The sequence below is a fragment of the Gossypium hirsutum genome, chromosome A11 (assembly GCF_007990345.1).
Source record: "Gossypium hirsutum isolate 1008001.06 chromosome A11, Gossypium_hirsutum_v2.1, whole genome shotgun sequence".
In the NCBI taxonomy this organism is placed as follows: domain Eukaryota; kingdom Viridiplantae; phylum Streptophyta; class Magnoliopsida; order Malvales; family Malvaceae; genus Gossypium; species Gossypium hirsutum.
Window position 1 is genome coordinate 9,941,264 of NC_053434.1, and position 22,584 is coordinate 9,963,847.

Consider the following 22,584-nt stretch of genomic DNA (forward strand, 5'->3'; position numbering starts at 1 on the left):
GTTGAATATCAAATTTCAAAACTTCAAACTGTACATCCGCCATTAAAATTTGAATGCATTTTCATATAATGTACAAATCTCGGCTCCAACTCGAACATTTGTAATTTTCATTTTCTTCTCAAAAGTATATTTCAGTTGCAATGGCGAATGGGTTCCTTTTTCACCAAACAACAGAAGATAATTTATATGCAAAATTTTTTCTATAATCAACCCTTGCAATTGGTTCCCAAGGGCAATGAAAAAAAATTAAATACAAAGCTTGTTAATTACTACTAAAGTATGACTACTTAATGCTTACCTTCATCACAAGGGGTTTGAGGCTAACAAAGCCAATGTTTTCCAGACCAAATACCTCTCACAGGTTGAAGACAGAAGACTTGCTTTGGCTTTAATACCCACAAGGACAACAATCCAAATGTAGCATATCAGTCGAATATGGAAATAAACAGACCAGTGATTTGACAAATGCAAGCAGCAGCCACTATGGTCCAAAACCTGTTAATACACCACTGACTGCCAATTCTTATTCAATTACCCAACAAATCATGAAATAAACAAACCCCACTGGCTTTTCCAGAAGTCACTCTTGACCACCAGCTATAATTCTCCTCCTTCCATACCCAGACCGAAGAGTCGTCTCCTAAAGACCCCACCAAAACATCTCCAGTTGTATAGCAATATAGAAAATTTCAAATAGGACCGATTGGCATGACCCTGTAATTTGGATTTTCACTTTACCAAATTAAAGAATGATATCCTACTAAATCCAACAGCCCATTTTCGAGACATCTGGTTCAACTAAAGCACAAGAAAAGAATGTTGATTAAACTAAGATCTAATTCCACAGTAACAGACCTGACAACCTTGGTTGGCCGGGAAAAGGAAAAGGATCGCCCTGAAATCAGATCTACTGCTCATACGTACGTATGTCAGTTCAATACCACATCCTGGGAAATCAACCAAGCATGAATATTTTTTACCTGGACAACAAAAGCTTCAATACCTGTGATGTAATTCTTAAATTAAACAGCAAAATTTTGAAGTCATCTCAACAAAGGCTAAAGATGGATTGGTAACCCATAATTTTGGAATGATCTGATCCGTCCATCCCAACCAGCTGTTACAATTACAAGGCCCCATGAATGAGAAGAACCAAGTGCACTCTGACAAGAAGTCTTGAGCAACTTATACTGAGATTTACACATTGCAGAAGACACAACCAAGGAGTTTGGAGGGGGGAGCTTTTCCTCTGGCCAGGTTGCAGTACCCCTGGACAAAGATTCTGAGAAAAATCCATGGCCTAGAGAAGAACGTTCAGAAGTGGAGAACGGAGATTTGTGTAGAGAGCTCTCACCCGACTCAGATTTCAGTACCCCAGCATTCCCATTACATGTCCACGTGCTAGAAGAAACTTTGGGGGATGGCATACCTCCTGCCATAGTTGAGAAAATAGAGTTTATAGATGTCATGCCACACCAAGGTATGGCGACTGATGCATTATTTGAGAAAAATCGTTCACAAGACCAATTGTTTTTTGCTTGGGGAACCAGACCATCCTGGCTAATGTTGTTCCACACATAGACATTAGAATCCTCACTTGCTGAAACAATCCGCATTCCATCTGAGGTGAATGATGCAGATATCTGGCTCCCTGCATTCCGCAGGCCTGAGATAGAGAAGGCAATTTAGTGGTGATAGCACAGTCATATAGCTGAGAGGTTCAAGCAAATAAAGAGGGTTCTTAGGTTTAAATAGTAAGGAAATTGAAGCTGGCTTCCACTCCAGCACTCTGTTCATGAAGTTGTTATCAAGGTAAGAATTTCAAAGTGAACCAAAACACCCAAATTTTACATAGTAAATTTCCTCAAATATTCTAATTTGGTTAGCTTAGCTCATGATCCATTCTTGTTCTTCAAAATATAATTTAGAAAAAGTTCAAATCAGGAAACAAAGGTACTAATGCCTAAGTCTTAATTTATTTCCTTCCCCCCCCCCCCAAAAAAAATTTCCCCCCCAAAATAAAACATGTACACGTCTATCTTTACTCTCCACTTTCCTTCGACCTCAGACCTAAAGGGAGAAAAAGATCTTGAGATGATAAAGAGTTTGAGAAATTTTCCTTCAAAGATCATAATTTTGGTAGTTCGAACTTTGATAATTTTTTCTATATCTCCTAATTGCAGCACATTTTCCATCTCAATACATCATTATCATATCCAATTAAATCAGCCAAACAACTACCTACCTCGAAATTTGCATACCACATCAACATCCTGGAGGATTCGAACTTGTGAATTAGCAGAAGTAACCATCAATTTATCTGGGTCCCCAGGTGCAAACTACAAGATAATCCCTCTATTAACTCTCAAATGCTTGGAAGCTTGCTCGGGGACAACAACAGAAAACGGAAAAATAGATTGTAATTGTCAATACCTGAAATCCAGTTATCCTACTGCATGCGGATTTCTTCTTACCCTGTAAACAGATTTGAGCCTTAAATTGCAGACGTTTATCTGATTCATGTAAATAGACCAGTTAGTGTTTTCCAAACAAATTAACCTCCAAAAGGCATCTACTATAGGTTTGGTAGAAAAAACTTTGGGTTTGGAGAAAAATAATGTAAAATCGCTTGCCAGCACTACCCTGGAGCCAATCATAAGCCCAAAAAATTCAGCTTGCATAAAATGAAAGCCACAAATATGAAACAATAAGGTTCCGCTGTCCAAAGAATGAATTTCAAAAGGAAAGTTCAACATTCCCCTTAAAATTGCAAAAGTAAACCAACTTATTAATTTACAACTTTGATGATACAATTTTAGAGGGTTAATTATTTCATCAAAAATAAAACCAATTGTTAGTAGCAGACAGCAGATAATGTTTCATTTCCTCTTGATCTCTATGGGCCACCAAACTTTTAAGTTTCTGACACAGATTGTTCGACACAAAAGGATAAAAATTGTTAAGTTTTTTTATTCCCTACAGCCAAGCAATATTCTGATTGATATCCTCAAGACATTCTACTTCAATATATTGAAAATGCTCAAATTTAAGACGAATATGATAAAACTCCAAGCGGCTAGACAAAGAGTAAAAATTGCCAGATCCTAGAATAGCATTATCAGAGATCTTGAACAATAAAGCAATCATAAGAGGGACCAGGAAACTAATGATATACCTGAAGCATCATAAAATCGACAATCTCCATTAATTGAGCCAATAACTGCACCCTGTAGGGAAAAAAATGAATGAGCTCAAAATTCTAAAACCTGATTGCTAAATAAAATGGATAAGAAAAAGTTTCATTGAACCTTTCCATCAGGACGATAACAAACGGCGGTAACAATATCTGTCACGTCAATCCAGTCAACAACTTGACAACCAGGAATAACCCAGATGCGCACTTTCCCATCTATAGAACCACTAATGAAGTAATTATCATCCACAGGATTAAACTGAACGCATGTCACTGTATCACATAGCAACAAGAACATGGAACAATTATGATAGAATAAATCACAATGCAAGAGTGAATGCTCTGATAAGTAGACATTTCTATAACAAAAAATAAGAAATAATAAAACTCAAGCATCGATTCAAATATATCACCATAATTATTGTGGGAAAAAACTTTCTGACATTCGTCATATCCAACTTGCCACAAGCGAACTGTCTTGTCAACAGAGGATGAAAGAATATGCTGCAATACATAAATTTTAATTACAAACCCAAATAAATTCCAGCAAATGACAGCAAGTTATTTCTGACTTCAGAGCAATTACTGACCTTACTCTTTGACCAAGAGAGGTCCAGGACCTCACCACAATGCCCACGGAACTCATGGATAGGTTTATCCAAAATTCGAAAAACTTTCTGAGGTAAGATGACACAAGTTGAGTCTGAAACTTTCTTCACCCTCTTTGATTTGCCATTTTTCTCTTTGTCTACGTGAAGAGGAACTAACTCAGAAAAGTTATTTACCGTGAAATAGACACAGGAAGGATTGACATCATGAATGTCAGAATTCCCTGATAGTTCAGACTCCAACACTTGCCACACACGCACAACACCATCTTCACCTGCACTTGCAAGATACTGACCATCAGGGCTAAATTTCATTGTTAAGATTGACCCTTCATGGGCTTGGATCTCTTGCCCCTTGTAAAGAGCTGAGAACTCCTTTGACCGCTTTTTGTATGATCTAACTCGAACCAGTTGAATCCTAGCTTCTGCATTCGGGTAACAATCATTGGATATCGTACAAGCAGATTCAACCTGCCTATCAACAACACAAGCAACAGCACCTAATCGCCTAAGCCATCCCCGTTTCCCCTGCTTTCTTTCTGGCCCTAAATCAGAAACATCTTTGACTTCCCGTCGCATTGCTTGTTGAATAACAGGGGATAAGCCAAGCTTCCTTTCAAATTCATCGACCTTAAGCAAATGATTAGACCCTACTTCCCGCAGCTTCCTGAACTTGCCATCCTGACTAAGCTCATCCACAATGAACTCTGTCCCATCATCCAAATTCTTAATCCTACGCACAAGATTATCATCCAACGCCCTATCCAACAACTCCCTGGCATCACTTGATGAACAAGAAACAGAAGACTGACTGGAAGAACAACCATCATTATAACTTGATGATCCTAAGGCCGCTCCACTCTTCTCCAGAATTCTATCAGTTTCCACTTCAATTTCATCACAACACACGTTAGAGGCACCTTCCATTGTAGTCTGATCTATACTTAATCCCATCCATTTTAGGAATTTATCACGTCGTTCACGAATACTACTCAGGTTTTTAACCCAAATTTCAAATCCAACGTTAGAAGGCACTGAATTGATGGATGTAGCATGTTCAGAATCAGAATCCTCAGGGCAATCGGATCCTGAATCAGATACAGAAGTGATATCTTCACGGGTATCAAAAAATTGATCTTCCTCTTCACTTAAACTCCCCATCATTATTAACTCTTCAGTTCAACCCATGAAAACTCACCCTCCCACCTAAATGGTATTCTCACAAAAACCCTAGGCAATGCTCTAAATTCCCTACAAGGATGGCATGAGAAAACAAAAAATCAAAACCCCGAGAAAAAAAAACACATTTATTTCATATTTAGAACTATAAAACTAATACCCAGAAACACAGATCCCAACTAAAACCCACCATAACTAATAAGATACTATAATATTTAACAGCTTTAACCATAACTCAAATCTCAAAACAATTGTTAACGCACAGATCAGTGCCAAGTGATGTAAAGCAACAAACAGGAGACATTAAAATGATTAGAAAAATAGGTATATGATAAACAACAAGAAACTCTAAATGAATAGAAAATTAAGATTGGATTTTTTTTTTTTGCTTTTGTGTCTGAACCCCCCCCCCCCAAAAAAAAGGTGATTTAACGGGCAATGGATTGGGCACCTGGGGTTTTTGTTGGAAAGTCCGTCGACCCCAAGATACGGCTTATTCATATCTCATCATCATCACCTTCCATAAGGATTTCCATTTCTTTCTCTCTCTCTTCTTCCAATGTAGAGACTAGAGAGAGTCGGAGAGCAACAATTAGTACAAAAAAACAAAACAACAAAAACTAAATAGAAAGTAGTTAAAGTATAAAAGTTGAGAGATAAAAAAAAAAACTAAAATGGTAATCTCGAAAGGAGTGAAAACGGATGGACTATGGCCCGAAAAACAAGATTTGGAGAGGCGAGCAGTATTTGCCTTGCTGTCCCCCTGCCTGTAGTATTTTCACTGGTGACGGCCTTTACTTGTTACCATCACTAATTAACCATTTTAATTTATTCAAACAAATATCTTTCACTTAAACCAGATTATTGCATTGTATGCTATTCTTTTTAAAATTTTAAAAAAGAATGTGTTAATTATATTTTATACACTGATGATATTAATAAATTTTATTTAATATTACTCCAATGTATATAAGGATTTCTATATTTTTTTCTTTCTTGAGTATTTTGGTTATTTAAGTTGTCTTGGATCTTACTATGCTTTGAATTTATGTTGTACTTACCTAGTTAATTATCTAAATTTCTTCTCTGGATTTAAGGGGAAAACGTTTAGTTAAAAACAATATGCACTATATGTTCCACCATATATAGGATTGTATGTAAACCAACAGCAAAGCTAGAAATATATTATTAGGAGACCCATAAATTTGATATATTAAAAGATTCTAGATGTAATTACTAATTTCTTATAAAGACTAAAAATACTATATAATAAAAAAATAAATAAAACTTTTGGAATCCGCCCCAAACTTAACTTTTATCTTTAAAACTTAGTACATAAATAAATTTAACAGCTATAAAGAAAAGAACATGACATTCATTTTGAAATTTAAAAAGAAAAAAAATTGAAAATTCATTTCATTATATATATATATTTCTATGTGTGTGGTTGGTTTTTTCCCCCTTAGTGCATAAAGACATAAATCATACCTTTTATATAACAAGAAAGTGGTATTATTCTTCTTGATAGATTTCAATGGCAAGACGGCTTGATAATTTCAATGACAGCAAATTTGGAAGAGATTGGATAGTTAGTTGAATTCAATGTTAACTTTCATAAAATTTTAGGAATATTTATTTTGAAATTTAAATGTTATAGTTATATTTTCATTATTAACTTAAAATTTTAAAATAATTTATACATATAATGTTAAAATTTTTAAAGATAAAATACTCATAATCGTTTTTTTCTTCACATTGCACTCATCTAATATTTCTTCAATTTGCATGTTTTCTACAGTACTTGAATCTACATGGCTAAAAATATATCAGATTATCATTTTATTATTAAAAAAAAAAACCTCTTTTAACTAGGATTATAAGGTCGTTTTGCCCTTTAATATTAAAAATAAAAATAAACATATGAGAGCTTTATAATTAGAGTATTGCCAAAGGGATATAGGTAGGGATCTTGAGTCTTTACCTAATAGATTAATTACTATTTTAGTAACTTTTAAACGTTGAATTGTAACTTTTTAATAACTTTTAATTTAATTTTTTTAGCTTATTTTAAATCGAAAAATTGTAATTCAAAAGTTAAAAAAGTTCAATTTAAGTCATTTGAATACAAATCTTTTAACTTTAGTCCCTCTAAATTTTTTTTAATTTTATCTTGCTCCCCATCATATAATTCCTAGCAATTCGCCTCTGTTTATAATATTGGTATATAGAATATTATCATATATTAGAACTCAAAAATAACAATTGAGTAATTTGTCAGCCAACATAACAATATTAACTCTGTAAAAAGAAAAGAATAAAAGAATAACAAAAAAAAAACAGTAGGTTTTGTGATATAGACCTTCTTTCTTTCTTCTTTTTCCCCTCAATTGAGTTGTGAAGAAGTGTAATCCAAACAAGCAAAACGGCGATTACAAATGCAAAAACATATCTGGAGGTTAAGGTAGGTTTTCGTGTTTGCGTCCATATGTAATCTGTTAATTAGTTAAAGAAATCGAAAAGCGTGATGCCGGCTTCATGCTCAGTCAGCAGATTAATTATCGTAATAATGTAGGAAATTTCGTATGCATGCATGCAGCTGTCTGCTGTTGAAGCAGCAATTAACCCGAATTTCAAGCTCTCACAATCACTATTAAAATGGATGTCTAATACAACAAGACGAAACACGATATTACACAACCTCAAAACATATATTACAAATTATATAATTTCATAATAAAGTACTACAGCTAATATATAATTATAATTTTTAAAAGTATATTCCTTTTAAGTTTTAAGCCCAAGTAACATTAATTAGTACTGCAATTGTAGTGCTACAAACAAGACATAATTCTTGCACAAGCTTAATAGTGGTGTTTCTCAATAAAACACACCATTTCGCTGTTTCCCCTCTACTAAGTTGACTTTTTTTTTATTTAACGTATTTTTAGTGAATTATGTGATGTTTTATGTTAAATAATTTATTTAATTGTTAATGGTTTTAATTATTTATATTTAACATTTGATAAATTTTTATTATTGATAGTGATTAAATACAATTTCTTATTTTAGTTTTTTCGTATTTGAATCATGAAATTATTATTATACTATCGACAGATGCATGAATGCATAATGATTTTAAAGTGTGCACACTTCTTATATGCATCTCCATCATTGAGTGCCATTATAGTTAGGGGTGAAGGAGGGGTCATAGCCCCTTGAATGGGAAAGTATGCTTTAAATCTCTCAAAATTTATAAAAATGTTAGTTAATGCATAGTAAAATTTTAATTTAGCTTTCAAAATAATAAAATTTTCATTTAGCCCTCCTAAAAATTATAAAAAATATATGCAAATATAATAGTAAAATTGTATTTTTACTCTTATAAAAATATATAATTTAATCGTGCCTAAAAAAAAAAGAAAATTCTTACTTTGCCACTCATCATAGTGTCTAAATTTTATAACAGTTGGGGATGATCCAAGACATTCCGTCAAATTTGATAAACCTTGATAAGTTTCATAATTTTTGTTTGTGTTCCAATATCGAGCACAACCGGATGTTATTCGTAGTCAGAGTATGCGCATTGAGCTGTTCATCTTCAGTATACCTGTCAAGTTGCATTCATTATGGATGGTAATTTCCATCATCCATATATATCTTATTAGATTGGTTTAATATCCGCAATCAACAATTAATATCTATATCAGTAAGGACAACATCCTTAGTTTCTAGATGAACAGATAAAATTGAGTCGTAAAAAAGAGAAATATGCCAGCGCGTGCTGATCCTACCACGACTGCTAAACCTGGTGAACAAAGAAATATGCGATAGCGTGCCCAAGCTACCTAACCCTCTCAAAGCAGACGAACATACCCAACCTACATAACTAGCTGAACTTATCGAACTCCTTCTTTAATACAAACGCCAACATTGGATATGATACAAGTCGACCCCGACTTTGAATGAGTGTTTGCAAGTCTACCTAATATTGTTGTTTCAAATATGCATATTCAGGTTAATTAAGGTCCATCTATTCAATTTCTATATAATTGCAGATTTGAGTACAATTTATATACTAGTGAGCTCAACGCCCAATACTTCTTATTGGGAGTAGTTGAAACTCAAGTCGATAAATATTGATTATATGATCAAATAGGAAATATTATTCACGTATTTTATACGATAGATATTTATTTATTATATGCAATAATCACATGTGAATATGAGTATCTTTTTACTTAAATATGGTCACAATTACACCACCTATCATCATAATCGATTCTAAATAAACCTTGGTGTCACTCTTTAGACTCAGACCAACAATTTTTTTAACCCTAAATGTGTATGTAATTTGAATGGAAAAAAACAATTACACAATTAAAGTTAACAGCCCTATATTTGACAGTGATTTTTTGCGTAACGCTTTCGTAGAAAATATATTTTGCTTCTATCATGTCAACTTGATTCTTCTTTCTTTTGACAAAATGTCCATTAAACTTGTACTATGTCGATTCAACTAGTGTGACAATGGACAAATGATATGAATGGACTTCAACACCACATTAACACATTCTATAGGGCTTGTTGTCATACGATCATAGTGTTGCTCTTTATCATATGACTACACCTACTGCTCCATCAGGTTGTTTTCATGCCAACCTCCCGCAGCATCATGTGCTACACATATAAGTATCAATTTATCATGAAATCGAGGTCTCCTAAGCTCATACCTTGTTCAACCAAAATATTTAATAATTGAATAAAACCAACAATCTGTATAAGAAATTTTTTTATATTAAGGTTACATACATAAGTTTAAGATTTATCGGCACAATTCTTTTAGTTTTTATTATAATTACAAGTGTCCTCATCTCTTTTATAGTTTAAGTATAATCATGTTTGGACCAGGAATGGTATTCAGGTAAAAGTCACCCTATAATTTTGACTCCCAAATTTGAAGTTGATCCAAATACCTAAGAAAGAAATTCGCTTCCACTTCCGCTTCCACTTCCATTTTTTCCAACTACTTGTTGGAATGTGTACAATTCTTTATTACAATACTCATTCATGATATTGTGTGCGATGTGTTGAATAAAAAACATACCATAAACAAGTGGTTGGGTTCACCTATTGGTTAGGCAACTCACCAAAACTATGATAGAAGCAATTGGTGGTAATATGTTTCAGTTACCATCTTGAGCCATGACCATCAGTTCTCGTTGTATTTTCTTTATAAGAATGTGCTATCTACCTATTATGATGTCACATCAACACTTAATAGAAGAAATAGATAAAAAAAAATTAATAGATGAACCATTTTCATTTAGCTCCGTAATGTAGTACCGGGATAATTTTACTCTTATTTTTCAGTAAGGTGGTCAAAATGCAACTTGAAGTATAATCCAATGGATACTATAGTACTTTTACCCACTAATTTTCTACAATAAAAAAAATAACATATAACATATTCAACAAATAGTAACAACATTAATAACATAAAACTAGAAAAAAAACTTATAGGTATGTTATCAAGAATTTTTTAATTTACAAACATATAAAAATTAATAATTTTTAATAACTTATGAGAATTTTAATTACACTAACTACATAACAATGATAAAGAAAAAAAAACATTCATGATAAAATGAATTGTAATAAATTTTGAGAATAATTGGAGTGGGTTTAAGGTGTTTAAGATGCAAATACTTACGTATTTGAAATGGATATGTAGCAAGTATTTGCGTAGTTTTTGGAACACATATACTAGAGTTAATGGAAGGGAAATAAACAGAATAACAAACATGACATTGACACTCATGAGTGTTGAGGTCAGACTATTTAAAGTTATATATATAGCAATGCAATTATAAAGTTCTAGGAGGAATCTTGTAAAATATTAACATGACCATGACACTAGTAAGTATTCAGGTCCTTGAAAAGCAGGGGCGTAGTTAGTGGGGGTTGGCATGGGCCCGGTCCCCCTAAAATGTAAAATTATATTTTTGGCCTTTTAAATTTTTTAAAAATTTTAAATTAGTAAAGGTAAAATTGCACTTTGCCCCCCCTAAAATTATAAAAATTTGATTTAATTCTTTACAAATTATAAAGATATAAACTATAGAAAATTAAAATTTCATCCGGCCCCCTTAAAAAATTTTTCTGACTTTGCCCCTACTTGAAAGGTTATTTCATCATTACCAAATGATAAGATAATGGTTTCGACTACATTGCAGGGTCATATCATCATCACCAAATAATGAGATTTTAAATTCTTTTAGTTCTAGTAAGAAATGAAAGATTTCAACATTTAAAAAAATTATAAAAAATAATCCCCAAACAATCTTAGTTTGAAAACAATTACGAGAGAAATAATATATAAATAAAAATTTTAAGTTGATTTTTTTGAAAATTTTGAGATTTTAAATTTGAGTGTGTAAAAGTGTTGTTTTTAATTATATAGTTTAAATTGATTTAATTATTTAATTATTTGTAATTATATGTATTAATATAACTGCAAATTATTTTTTGAAAAGACTCCAAATATAAATATACTCACATAAATATTGTTTGATGAATAAAAAAATAAGTACTGAAAATTATAAATATTTTAATTATAGTTTTTATTTAAATATATTGAAAGTTTAATTTTATATTTGATTGGTGTTCAAGTGAAGGCCATTTTTTTTCACACTACCACCTAATTATTTGATCGTAATAAATTTTAATTTTAATTATAATTATTTTCCATGTTTGATGCTGCCTGTCCCATGCCAATTGCCAAAATCCACTTTCACACAATAACAATATTCCTTTCATCAAAATAATGTAAATAATAATAATAATAATAATAATAATAATAATAATATCCTATTGCCCACCAAATTTGAAAATAATTTAAAAAAAAAAAATTAAACATACTCTATCTCATAATAATTCTTCAATAATATAGTAGGGCAAAAGCAAGTAAGCTAATCCATTGGTTAAAAATATTGCTATACGATATGCATGCTTTATTCCTTTTATGTTATGCCCCCAAGAAAAGTCTCTTGAAAATTCCAGATGCCAAATGCTCTGTTTCTTAGCCAAAGAATAATGAAGCCGTCCAATTAAATATCAGAATTATCCCATCTTGTGGCTATAAGAGTTTTGAGTTACTTGAACCATATTCTCTCCTTGAATTTATTTGGTCCTTTTAAGACTAGATGTCTCACGTCTAATCAACGGCCAAAGTCCAAACCACTAATCAAACTGTTGTTGGACCCTGCCTGAGATCACTGCCATTTCAAAGCATGGCCTGCAAGCATACAACAAGTGGTCATATTATATTATATTATATTTATATATATTGCCCTGCTACGCCTCCTTTTCAATGACGTATTATAACGTACTTTTTGGTAAAGGAATAAAGATCAAAATCATGTCATCCACTTAATTGAAATGCTTCTATGCATGAAGGTCATATCTAGTGGATGGTGTTAGTACAAAAGATCATGATTTTCATTTTTATTTATTCGATCGGTTTGTCCAAATATAATGATTGTGTTTGAGTGTTACTGCATATTGAACTGTTCCTACTTTGATGTTATCTCTAGGACGTCAATGTCAATGTCAATTTGCAGACATTTGTTAGTTTCAGACAATAGTTGAAATTTGCTGTAGTGAATTTTGTCCCAAAGATTGGGAGGCATTGAAATGACTAGGAATCTACTCTTATACTAAAAACCTAATGATTTTTGTAAGAAACGATGTAGTGGTGAAGCTAGTAAACTTGATCGGTTAACACCATGCAACAACGCAGATACCCCCAAGGCCAGAATGATTGGATCAATTCATGTTAGCTCCACCATTCAACAAGTTGTAATGACCTTCACATGGCTGGCCAAGGATATATAATGAAGATGTGACTATATTTCACTGCCATTTGTATTTGGGACAATAATTATAATACGTGCTAAAATATAAATATTTAACCAACAAATGATTAGGTATAAAAAAAATATAGATTCGAACATTAAGGGCAGCCATAATATTAGTAATGTAAAGTGGGTGTATACCACAGTGGTTAGTATAAGCTATTAAAAAAATTTATTTATAGTCTTCTTTATTATCTTATTAAGTAATTGGGATAAAGGCTTAATATATGGGTCAATTTCAAAACTGATGCTACAGTTTTTACTATCTTGCTCCTACGTATTTTACGCTCCAAATAACAATATATATAGCAGTCCATCTTTCACATTTTATACAGCAACAAACCAGAGCTTCTCTCATTCTTCTTTTCTTTAATACTATGGTATTTTACAAAAATTATATTAGAGAAAAATTTTGTTTAGGAGATTGGATCTTAAGCGGGATTGTCTGTAATCCCTCCGGCCTTTCTTGAGAATTAAATTTAGTGTGGTTTTTTTGGCCAAGTTTTTCAACCAACTTTAAAAGCTTTGTTTTTATCTTATTTCTCGATTCTTCAGGGAAGAGCAATACCAATTGTGTTCCACCTTCCTTATTCGAGTTATTCGAGTGTATGAATATTGAAATTCTATGTTAACCTTGAGGAGCGAAGTTCACTGCACGATTACATCGATCAAGACGAATTTACTTTTAAGGCAGTGGTCTTTTTACGGCACAATGATTCTTTTCTTTATTTATGCTTGATTTATTTTTCAATCAGAGCTAACGATTTTGTTTTGCAGTAGTATATTTCTATCAATCATAAACTCCGAACATGAACTATAAACGGACATGAAAAATAAAAATAAAAATATTTGTTTAAAGTAAAAACAGCGAAAATAAAAAAATTTAGCAAGATTTGGATGCACTAGAACCGAAGGACAAAGCCTAACCAATCCTTTGTCTCAGAGCAGGGCCCAAATCCAATGTTATATAAACCAAAGCCTGATACGTATACAAGCCTTCAGGCTTAAGCCATTGAAAACCTTTTAGTTAAGAATTGCAGAGCAGAGCAGGTTAAATGAAGAGCGAAGATAGGACCCAGCAAGAAAACTAAAATAAAAAATAAAAAACCGAGTCGAATCATAGTGCTTGATTCCTTTCCATTGGGTTTTATTAAATTGAATATTGAATCCCATTTTGGTTTGATTGAGTTTGCGGTTCAAAAGTTAAAAATTATAATTATTTAAATTGAATTAAATTCTATCGAATTGAATTTTATTTTTTATTTAATTTATATTATAAAAATAAATATTTTACCTTTAAATTAATGAAAGAAACTTCAAAATGTTTATAAAAATCCCTTTTTTTAGAAAAATTTTAAAACTAATTAATTAAATCAATGTAAACTAATGGTATTTGATTTAGGGAGAAAGGATTGTATGAAACTATAATTTCACCTCATTCCTATCCCTTCCCAATAGGAACATAACAAATCAGATTTTCTCTTGATTTCCAGTTTTTTCCTCTTGAAAAAATTTAAATCCAAATAAAAATACTAAAAATTAAGAAAAAAATCTGATTTGTTATGACGTGGAACCACAGTTTTGTATAATCCCTTCTCTTAGTTTATATTACAAAATACCATAATACTACAAAAGGATAAACATTATATTTACACATGAACACAATGCAATACAAGAACTTTGTTTTAAGGAAATAATACTCTTTTTCCCATTTATTATTATCAATTTTTTAGTTGACTTTTTTTTAAACCCTTATCAAACATAGAAAATTTAGAAAAATATTTTTTGGAAAATGTTTTGGTTCAATCAAATAAGAGAAAACTTCAAAGTGTTTATAATTTTTTTTAAAAAAATTTTAAAATCAATGAATCAAATTGATTTAGATGGAAGGCATTTGGTTTGGACTACGAAATATCAAAATTGTGATAGATGAACTTTGATTTTGATTCAATTGTATACATTTTAATATATATATATTCATTTATTTTTAAGCTAGATTGTTGATACAAAATTTTAACAAGGGATGATAAGGAGGAGAAGATGGTGGATGTAGGAGGACTAGTTTACCTATAACAGGCTTCAAGGGAAAGGAGGAAAAGGAGGAGGAGGAGGAAGTTAGGCTGATACTTAGGTTTTTCTTGGGAAAAAAAGGAGATTCCCTGTCTCTCTTACTCTATGGCATATATAAAGGGTTACCCCATTGTCCTGTAGTGCCTCATAACCAACAGTACGAAAAGTAAGCATGACTATATGGTTGGCTAAGTGGCTAAGTGGCAAGGTCATTACAGGTCAGTTGTCACTATATAGTGCATTGTGTGATCTTGCTATGACATTCTCATTCTTGTGATTGTACAATGTTGTTAGGCCTTAGTGGTTCTTCAATGATCCTCACGGAAAGTTCGTAGTGAATTGTCTCTAAGATAGTTTCGATAAGATTCACAAAGGGTCATCTATGAATTGTCCTAAGTAGAAGATCATCACAAAGGATCACTAAAATATTGTTCCTAGAATTAGGTTATTTGCATATCACCTTATGTCATATCACGTTTCCCTACCAAAGTAGGGATATAATAGTATTCCTTTGTTTTTATAATCTCTTCTATTTTATCTCCTCCAAACCTTGCAAACAAATTGGTGTCAATTTGGGTTTGGTTTCAAGAGGCTGCAAGTTTGTGAGACCAAACGTGACATGCATTTAGGAATTGTTGTATCAGAATTGTGATTGTTGCAGTGTTGTATCTGAGACTTTTGAGTTGGTTTGACATATATGGTGTACCTTTCGAATAGGAAGTTCAATAAAAGCTCACCCAACTGAATTGGATCGAGGCTTATAGCCATTAAAGCTAGCTAGTTGATCTAGTTAATTACCGTCTACTTGTACCAAATTGTACTTTGAAAAGTTTACCAGCTCCAACTATAACAAAGCTGACAAAATTAAGTCTTTTTTCCCGATGCCCATTCAGTTTAATTTAATGCTATTTAAGAGCAATTAATAGATTTAACATTATTTTATTTTATTCCATTTCCATGAATGATATTTAACACCTCAATTTTTTTTATTAGACACGAAGTACTATTTCGATAATGAATATAATAAATTTACGAGAAAATAGAAAATTTTTTAAATAATGGAATTCTTAAGAAAATAAAGTTATTTTTTAAATTAAATTAGTGAAAACAATTTTGGAAGTGACAACATGATGGACAAAATTACAAATTTTAAAAAGTTTGAAGACTAAAGTGTAATTTTATCAAAATATAAAAAAAGAGTTAGTATTGCTTCATATGCGTAAGGATAAGTTGGAATATATATTAGTAAGATGAAAATCATTTTTAGGATTAAATTGAAAAGATTTGATAATATAATGATTAAACTGTAAATTTATTAAATTTAGTGAGAAAAGGGAAAAAGTAAAATTTTAAGTACCCAAAGATGTGTATTAAGCATTAAATGGGACTTATAAAATTTTAGTTGATTTATAACTAATTGTTGTGAAGAAATTGTGCTTAGAAGCATAAAAGAGATAAAAAATAATTTGACCCTACAAAGATATTTCTGTTATTTATTAAGAATTTATGATGCAAATATTATTTGGATAATACTTTTGATGTATAGAATTTATTTTGTGCCACAAATTATATATTTTGGGCTTGGAAATTTTGTATGTGGGCTTTGGGCCCACTTATGTGGATTTTAAATAAGAGAAAGGATGAGAGGAGGAAACCCCCTATAAGCTCTCCCTTCAATGTTCCAGCGGATCATGCCCCACCATGGGAGCTATCTCTCCCTTTTCTTCCTTTCTTGCTTTTTTCTGTAACGACTTAATTCTTAACAGTGTCGTAAAATTTAATTTTGAAATTAATAAATAATTTAAAATATAATAATTATGAGTCAAGTATGAATATGAGAGATTAAATAATTAACACCATGTTTGGTTGGGTGTATTGGCATAGCCAATACACCCCTAATCGGTGGGCCCCACCTAATGCGACTGTATTCCATCGTTTGGTTTGATGTATTTCTAATACGGGTGTAATCCTTTACCTTCCTAATCGGTGAAAACCACCGATTTCTAATCCCCCTCTTTTCTGCAGATTAGTTGCCCCTTCGGTTTCCCCTCCCTGTTTTACCCTTTCTGCCGATTTGCTCCCTCTGTGTGCCACTCAAAATTCATTCCATATCCTAAAACCCAATTCTCTCTATCTCCCCTTCCTCTCTTTCAACCATGGACGCCTTGCTTTCTGCCCCGGAAATCACTTCTCAGTCGCTCTCTACCTCTCCAGGTTCTTCTTCCTCTTCTTCTTCTTTAACTTCGAATGATGATTCTGAGTTTGTAACTAGTTCAGTAAGTGAACGTACTTTGGAAGATAATGGGAATGGTAAAACTAATGATAGTAACGAGAATGGTGAGGGGAAGTTTGAAACAGTACCCGAGAGGCCATTTATGGCTGACCCTGATGAAGTAATTCCGACCGTGAGGGATGTTAGTGATGCCCCTTTTGTTGGTTCTGATGGTTCGAATGTGATTTTGAATGAGGACTCGTTTGGGGATGGCGATAATGGTTTAGAGGAATATAGAGGTGAGGGTTTGATGGGGAAGGTTGATGTTGATAGTGTTGGTAATGGGGAAAAGGACGATAAGGTGGAAATGGGTTCCATTGGAGAAGTCGACCAATCTGTTTTATCAATGGAAAGTGGAGAGGAAGGTAGAATTGGGATTTTTGAGAATAATTTGGTGTTAGATGGTGGAGCTAAGGGTTTCAATCCTATGATTGTAGAAACAGTAGATCATCAGGTAGTTGAAGTCGATGGTTCGAAATTTTCTGGCGAAGAGGAGTTGGCTGTCGATGCGAAACCTTTGACTGGAGCTGCTTTAGGCATTGAGACATTGGTGATGAAGGAGACAGAGGTGGTTCCAGTTGACGATAATGCGAGCTTGGATAACGGCTTGAATCATGCTGATGGTTCGAAGTTTTCCGGCGGAGACGAGTTGGCTGTTGATGCTGAGAATAAAGCTGATATTGCCAGTGGGGTTATGCTTGGTAAAGACAATTCTGGGACTGAGCTAAATGATCTCAAAGATGAGGAGATCATAGATATTTTGGAACAAGCATTTGCTGAGAAAGTAGATGGAGGGGGTGGAGATGGAATTCAGGCAAAGGATAGTTCTGCTCAACCTACAGAAATAATGGCAGCTCATGAAACAGAGAATTTAGATAGTGATTCTCAAAGCAAAAGGTCAGTAACCCTGCCAGGAGAAGAATCTCATTGGCCTGAGTCAGTGGAGCAAACTACAGTGGCTGGAAAAGTTAGTTTTGAAGGTGAAATGGAAGAGAAGCAGCATCAGAATGAAGGCTCAGAGACTGATGGAGAGGCTGAAAGTATGTTCTTTAAGAATGCTGAAGCTGCTAAGCAATTCTTGGAGGAGCTAGAACGAGGATCTGCCATTGGTTCTCACTCGGGTGCTGATACTTCTTATAATCATATACAGACAAATGCTATTGATTCAGATGAAGAAGGGGATACGGATGAAGAAGGAGAGGGGAAGGAGTTATTTGATTCTGCTGCTTTGGCAGCCCTCTTGAAAGCAGCAACTGGTGCTGGCTCTGATGGCGGCAACATTACTATAACCTCTCAAGATGGATCTAGGCTTTTCACTGTTGAACGTCCTGCAGGCTTAGGATCCTCACTGCAAAATGCAACATCCGCACCTCGATCAAACAGGCCTAACATATTTAGTCCTGCTGTAACAAGTAGGGGAGATTCTGACAACAACTTGACAGAAGAAGATAAAATAAAATTGGAAAAGTTACAGCTTATAAGAGTCAAATTTTTGAGGATTCTTCAAAGGCTCGGACTTTCTACTGAAGATTCTTTAGCAGCACAGGTTCTTTATAGACTGGCACATGTTGCAAGGAGACAAACCAGTGAACTGTTTAGTGTTGATTCTGCGAAGAGGAAAGCTTTGGAACTTGAAACAGAGGGTAAAGATGATTTAAGCTTCTCCATAAACATGCTTGTGCTTGGGAAGATTGGGGTGGGCAAGAGTGCCACAATAAATTCAATCTTTGGTAAGTCAAAGACCTCAATTCATGCATTTGAACCTGCCACTACAGTAGTGAAAGAGATTACTGGAATGGTAGATGGTGTTAAACTGAGAATCATTGATACCCCAGGTTTGAAATCTTCTGCCATGGAGCAAGGTGCCAATCACAAGGTCCTAGCTTCTATAAAGCAATACATAAAGAAGTGTCCCCCCGATGTTGTAGTCTATGTTGATCGGTTGGACAGCCAGACCCGGGATCTTAATGATCTGCCATTGTTAAGATCAATCACTAATTCTCTTGGCTCCTCTTTCTGGAAAAATGCCATAGTTGCTTTGACTCATGCTGCTTCTGCACCCCCTGATGGACTATCTGGCTCACCTTTGAGTTATGAGGATTAGTGATTGAGTCATGTTTCATATATTGAAACAGAGGAGCCAAGAGAATTAGTGATTGAATTTATGTTTATTAAAAATTAATCAATAATTGAGTTGAAGTAAACCAGTGAAATGCTTACAAATAAATATTCTTTTAAGTTTGGATTCAATCTTTAAAATTGCATATAAAAATACCAAAAGATGAGAACACCGTTATATAAATATTTAATTATTTTATTAAAATAATTAACTTAGAAACAAATATTATATTTTTGTTCATGTAAATAATTCTTAAATTTGAATCTAGATAATTATTTTAAATTTTATTAAATCATATATTTTAATTAAAATATATTTAATATTAATTATTTCAATTATATTTTATAGTATCATATATTATGATTTTAGTAAATTCATATAAGAATATTGATTATTAGAATTTTATTAAATTATATATTTTAATTAAAATATATTTAATAATTATTATTTTAATTTATATTTTACAGTATCATATATTATGATTTGAGTAAATTCATATAAGAATATTAATTATTAAGAATTTTATTAAATTATATATTTTAATTAAAATATATTTAATAATAATTATGTTTAAATATGAGTAAATTATTTATTATTGATATTAATAATCTTATTAAAATTTAAATAAAATAATTTACCAAAACAAATTTCTGCTAATTATTAAGAATTTTATTAAATTATATATTTTAATTAAAATATATTAAATAATAATTATGTTTAAATATGATTAAATTATTTATTTTGATAATAAATAATCTTATTAAAATTTAAATAACAATAACAATAATCATTTACCAAAACAAATTTATGCTAAGGGTATTCTGGTCATTTTAGTTTTCTCCATTATGCTATTACACCTCTATTACATTCAACCAAACACAGTTTTACTATTACGCCTCTATTCCATTACATTCAACCAAACAGTTGATTTGCTATTACACATCTATTCCATTACACCTCTAATCCAATACACCTCTAATCCAATACACCTCTAATCCAATACAGCGAACCAAACGTGCCCTAAGTATTATTGAATTAAATCAATTAATAAAAATAGTACATGGACTAATTTGATTAGTGATTAAATGGAAGGAAATAGATTTTTAAAATTGCAAATGTCTTAAATTACAATTAAATTAAGGTTATATTAGTAATTAAACTATTTAAAATTTAGGATAATGGTTAATTAATTAAGAGAATTTGTCATCATGGTCCACTAACTAATATCATAATATAAGTTATTAGATTAGTTGATTAATTGGAGTTAACATGCTAATTACCTATATATATTTGAGTTAGTGGGAGAGAGAAATGAAAAATAAAAAAACCATCATCTTTCTTTCATCTCTTCCACCGTTTCTGAAGGAAAGAAGGAACAATTTTATTTCCTTTCCGTTCCACCATTTCCGTCCACTAGCTTGCTTAAGGAAGATCTTGGATAAAAGCTATACAAGTTTCACGGGCAAGCATCTAATTTTCCAGCTAAACTCGAAAGCCATTATGATCCTATTTTATATGTATATTTGTGGTTCTGAGATTATATGTTATGTACCTAAGTTAGTAGGCTTGTAGCCTAAGTTAATGTTATGGTATTTTTGGTAGTTGACCTAATATTATGTTGGTTAGATTTTATCATTTGATTATTAATTAAATATGCTTGATTATGCGAGTTTGAATGTATTGGTTTAGTAATGATGCGTTGGAAGGTATGAATTGGTTGTGATTGAATGTGCTTTTAATAGGTGGTATTAATGGGTATGATTTGAGGTATGTTTTAGGTTCTTTTGGTTAAGGATTTAAACACTTAAATGTGCAAAAATTTTACCATTTGACCATTGAGTCACAAGACATATAGAACATATCTTGAGATTGTTATAAAAAATTGTTTAATCGTTGTATTCAAGAGCCGAAAGTCTCGAGATATAACTATTAAGTTTCGAGAAAATTGTATGTTGGGCTCGAGACAAGTGGCATTTGTTTCAATGTAGAAGTACATTGAATCTAAATAGAACCCTACTCCAAGTCTAGGGACATCCAAACATAGAAACAAAAATAAAAAAATAAGGGAGGTCTGTCTCGAGGCCAAGTCTCGAGACTTGAGGGACCTTGTCTCTAGACATGATTACATCGAATTATAAATATCAAAACTAAAAATGAAGCTTGTCACAAGACATGAAGTCTATTGTCTCGAGACACATGCTTGAAATTTGACATTTTAGTTTGGATTTGAGTCTTAACTCTAAAATTAATTTACCATGACCCCATAATTAGATGAAATAGATTCTTATGTACTATAAATATATGTAATTAATTATATTGAACGAGTTTATTGTTTCGAATGATAGTTATCAATTTAAATTTGTTAAGTTATGTCAAGTTAAATTGAATTGCTTTGGCAACGTACTGTGATGCCACACATTCAGATCTAAGTTTGGTCAAGTGTAGGGTGTCACATTTTCCTTAAAATTTACTCAAAAATGTCATAACTCACATTGAGATATTGCTAAAATCACTTAGAAAAAAAACCTCCTAAACTCATTTCCATCTCAAAATCTTTATTTTAGCAAGGGTTTTCATGGGTATTGAAAGAGAAAATAGAATCTAGAGAGAGAATCTTCATAAAGGTAAGAATGGTGTTTTTATAACTCTCCTAGCTTGATATTTGGGTTTAATTGTTTTGAGAAAGCTTGGAAAGCTCATTTTTTTGGTTTGTCATTATATTTTGTGTATGGAAAAAATGAGGAAATATTGATAAATAGAGTTTCAAGATTGTTTGTGGATGGAATCAAGTGTTAGGAAGCTAGGGATTGAGTAAAAATGCATCCAAAAGGTAAGTACCCTTGGATACTCTTACTCTTCTTATTCTAACATGTTAGGGGATTAGAAAAATTGTGATACTAAATGAATATAAGTATGTTACTGAATGTGTTGAAAAAATGTGATTTAAATGAATCCAAAAGGTAATTACCCTATTTTTTCCAGTAAAATTGGATAAATCGGTTAGTAGCACTAAAATGTGGTTGAAATGAACTTTGTATGACATGCTTATTTGGGGCTCAACAGTATTAATGAATAGGATAAGTAGGTTTATCCTTAAGTACTTGTTGATTTCGTTGAGATCACGTGTTAGTTGCTTACAATGCGTAAGTTAAGGGCATTTTCGTGAAGCTTGTGATTTTCGACTTAGTAGCATCGTATTGCCAACATGGTTTAAATATTGGAAAGTTTAC

At 32.2% G+C, this 22,584-nt stretch overlaps 2 protein-coding genes across 4 annotated transcripts; one reads left to right on the plus strand and one right to left on the minus strand.

Annotated features, from left to right (window-relative positions):
* Positions 1 to 84: 84 nt before the first annotated feature.
* On the minus strand, positions 85 to 7,418 carry LOC107924161 (WD repeat-containing protein 44). Of its 3 annotated transcripts, none has more exons than XR_001691717.2 (9): positions 5,432 to 5,792; positions 3,784 to 5,052; positions 3,607 to 3,697; positions 3,309 to 3,466; positions 3,176 to 3,227; positions 2,434 to 2,513; positions 2,246 to 2,339; positions 856 to 1,666; positions 85 to 714 (listed from the first exon to the last, which is right to left on the minus strand). XR_001691717.2 is itself a non-coding variant. In XM_041081006.1 (9 exons), the coding sequence occupies exons 3-9, from the start codon at positions 4,963 to 4,965 to the stop codon at positions 1,059 to 1,061; spliced, it is 2,265 nt and encodes a 754-aa protein (XP_040936940.1). In that variant the 5' UTR covers positions 4,966 to 5,052; positions 5,432 to 5,548; positions 7,340 to 7,418; the 3' UTR covers positions 85 to 1,058. The 3 variants fall into 3 exon arrangements, 2 of the variants coding, with proteins under 2 accessions (XP_040936940.1, XP_040936941.1); XM_041081006.1 differs by adding an exon at positions 7,340 to 7,418 and having other exon boundaries at positions 85 to 1,666; positions 5,432 to 5,548; XM_041081007.1 differs by having other exon boundaries at positions 85 to 1,432; positions 1,525 to 1,666; positions 5,432 to 5,804.
* A 9,691-nt stretch (positions 7,419 to 17,109) lies between these two features.
* LOC107923137 (translocase of chloroplast 159, chloroplastic-like) lies at positions 17,110 to 19,339 on the plus strand. Its single transcript, XM_016853351.2, has one exon. The coding sequence runs from the start codon at positions 17,120 to 17,122 to the stop codon at positions 19,337 to 19,339; it is 2,220 nt and encodes a 739-aa protein (XP_016708840.2). The 5' UTR covers positions 17,110 to 17,119.
* The last annotated feature ends 3,245 nt before the right edge of the window (positions 19,340 to 22,584 follow it).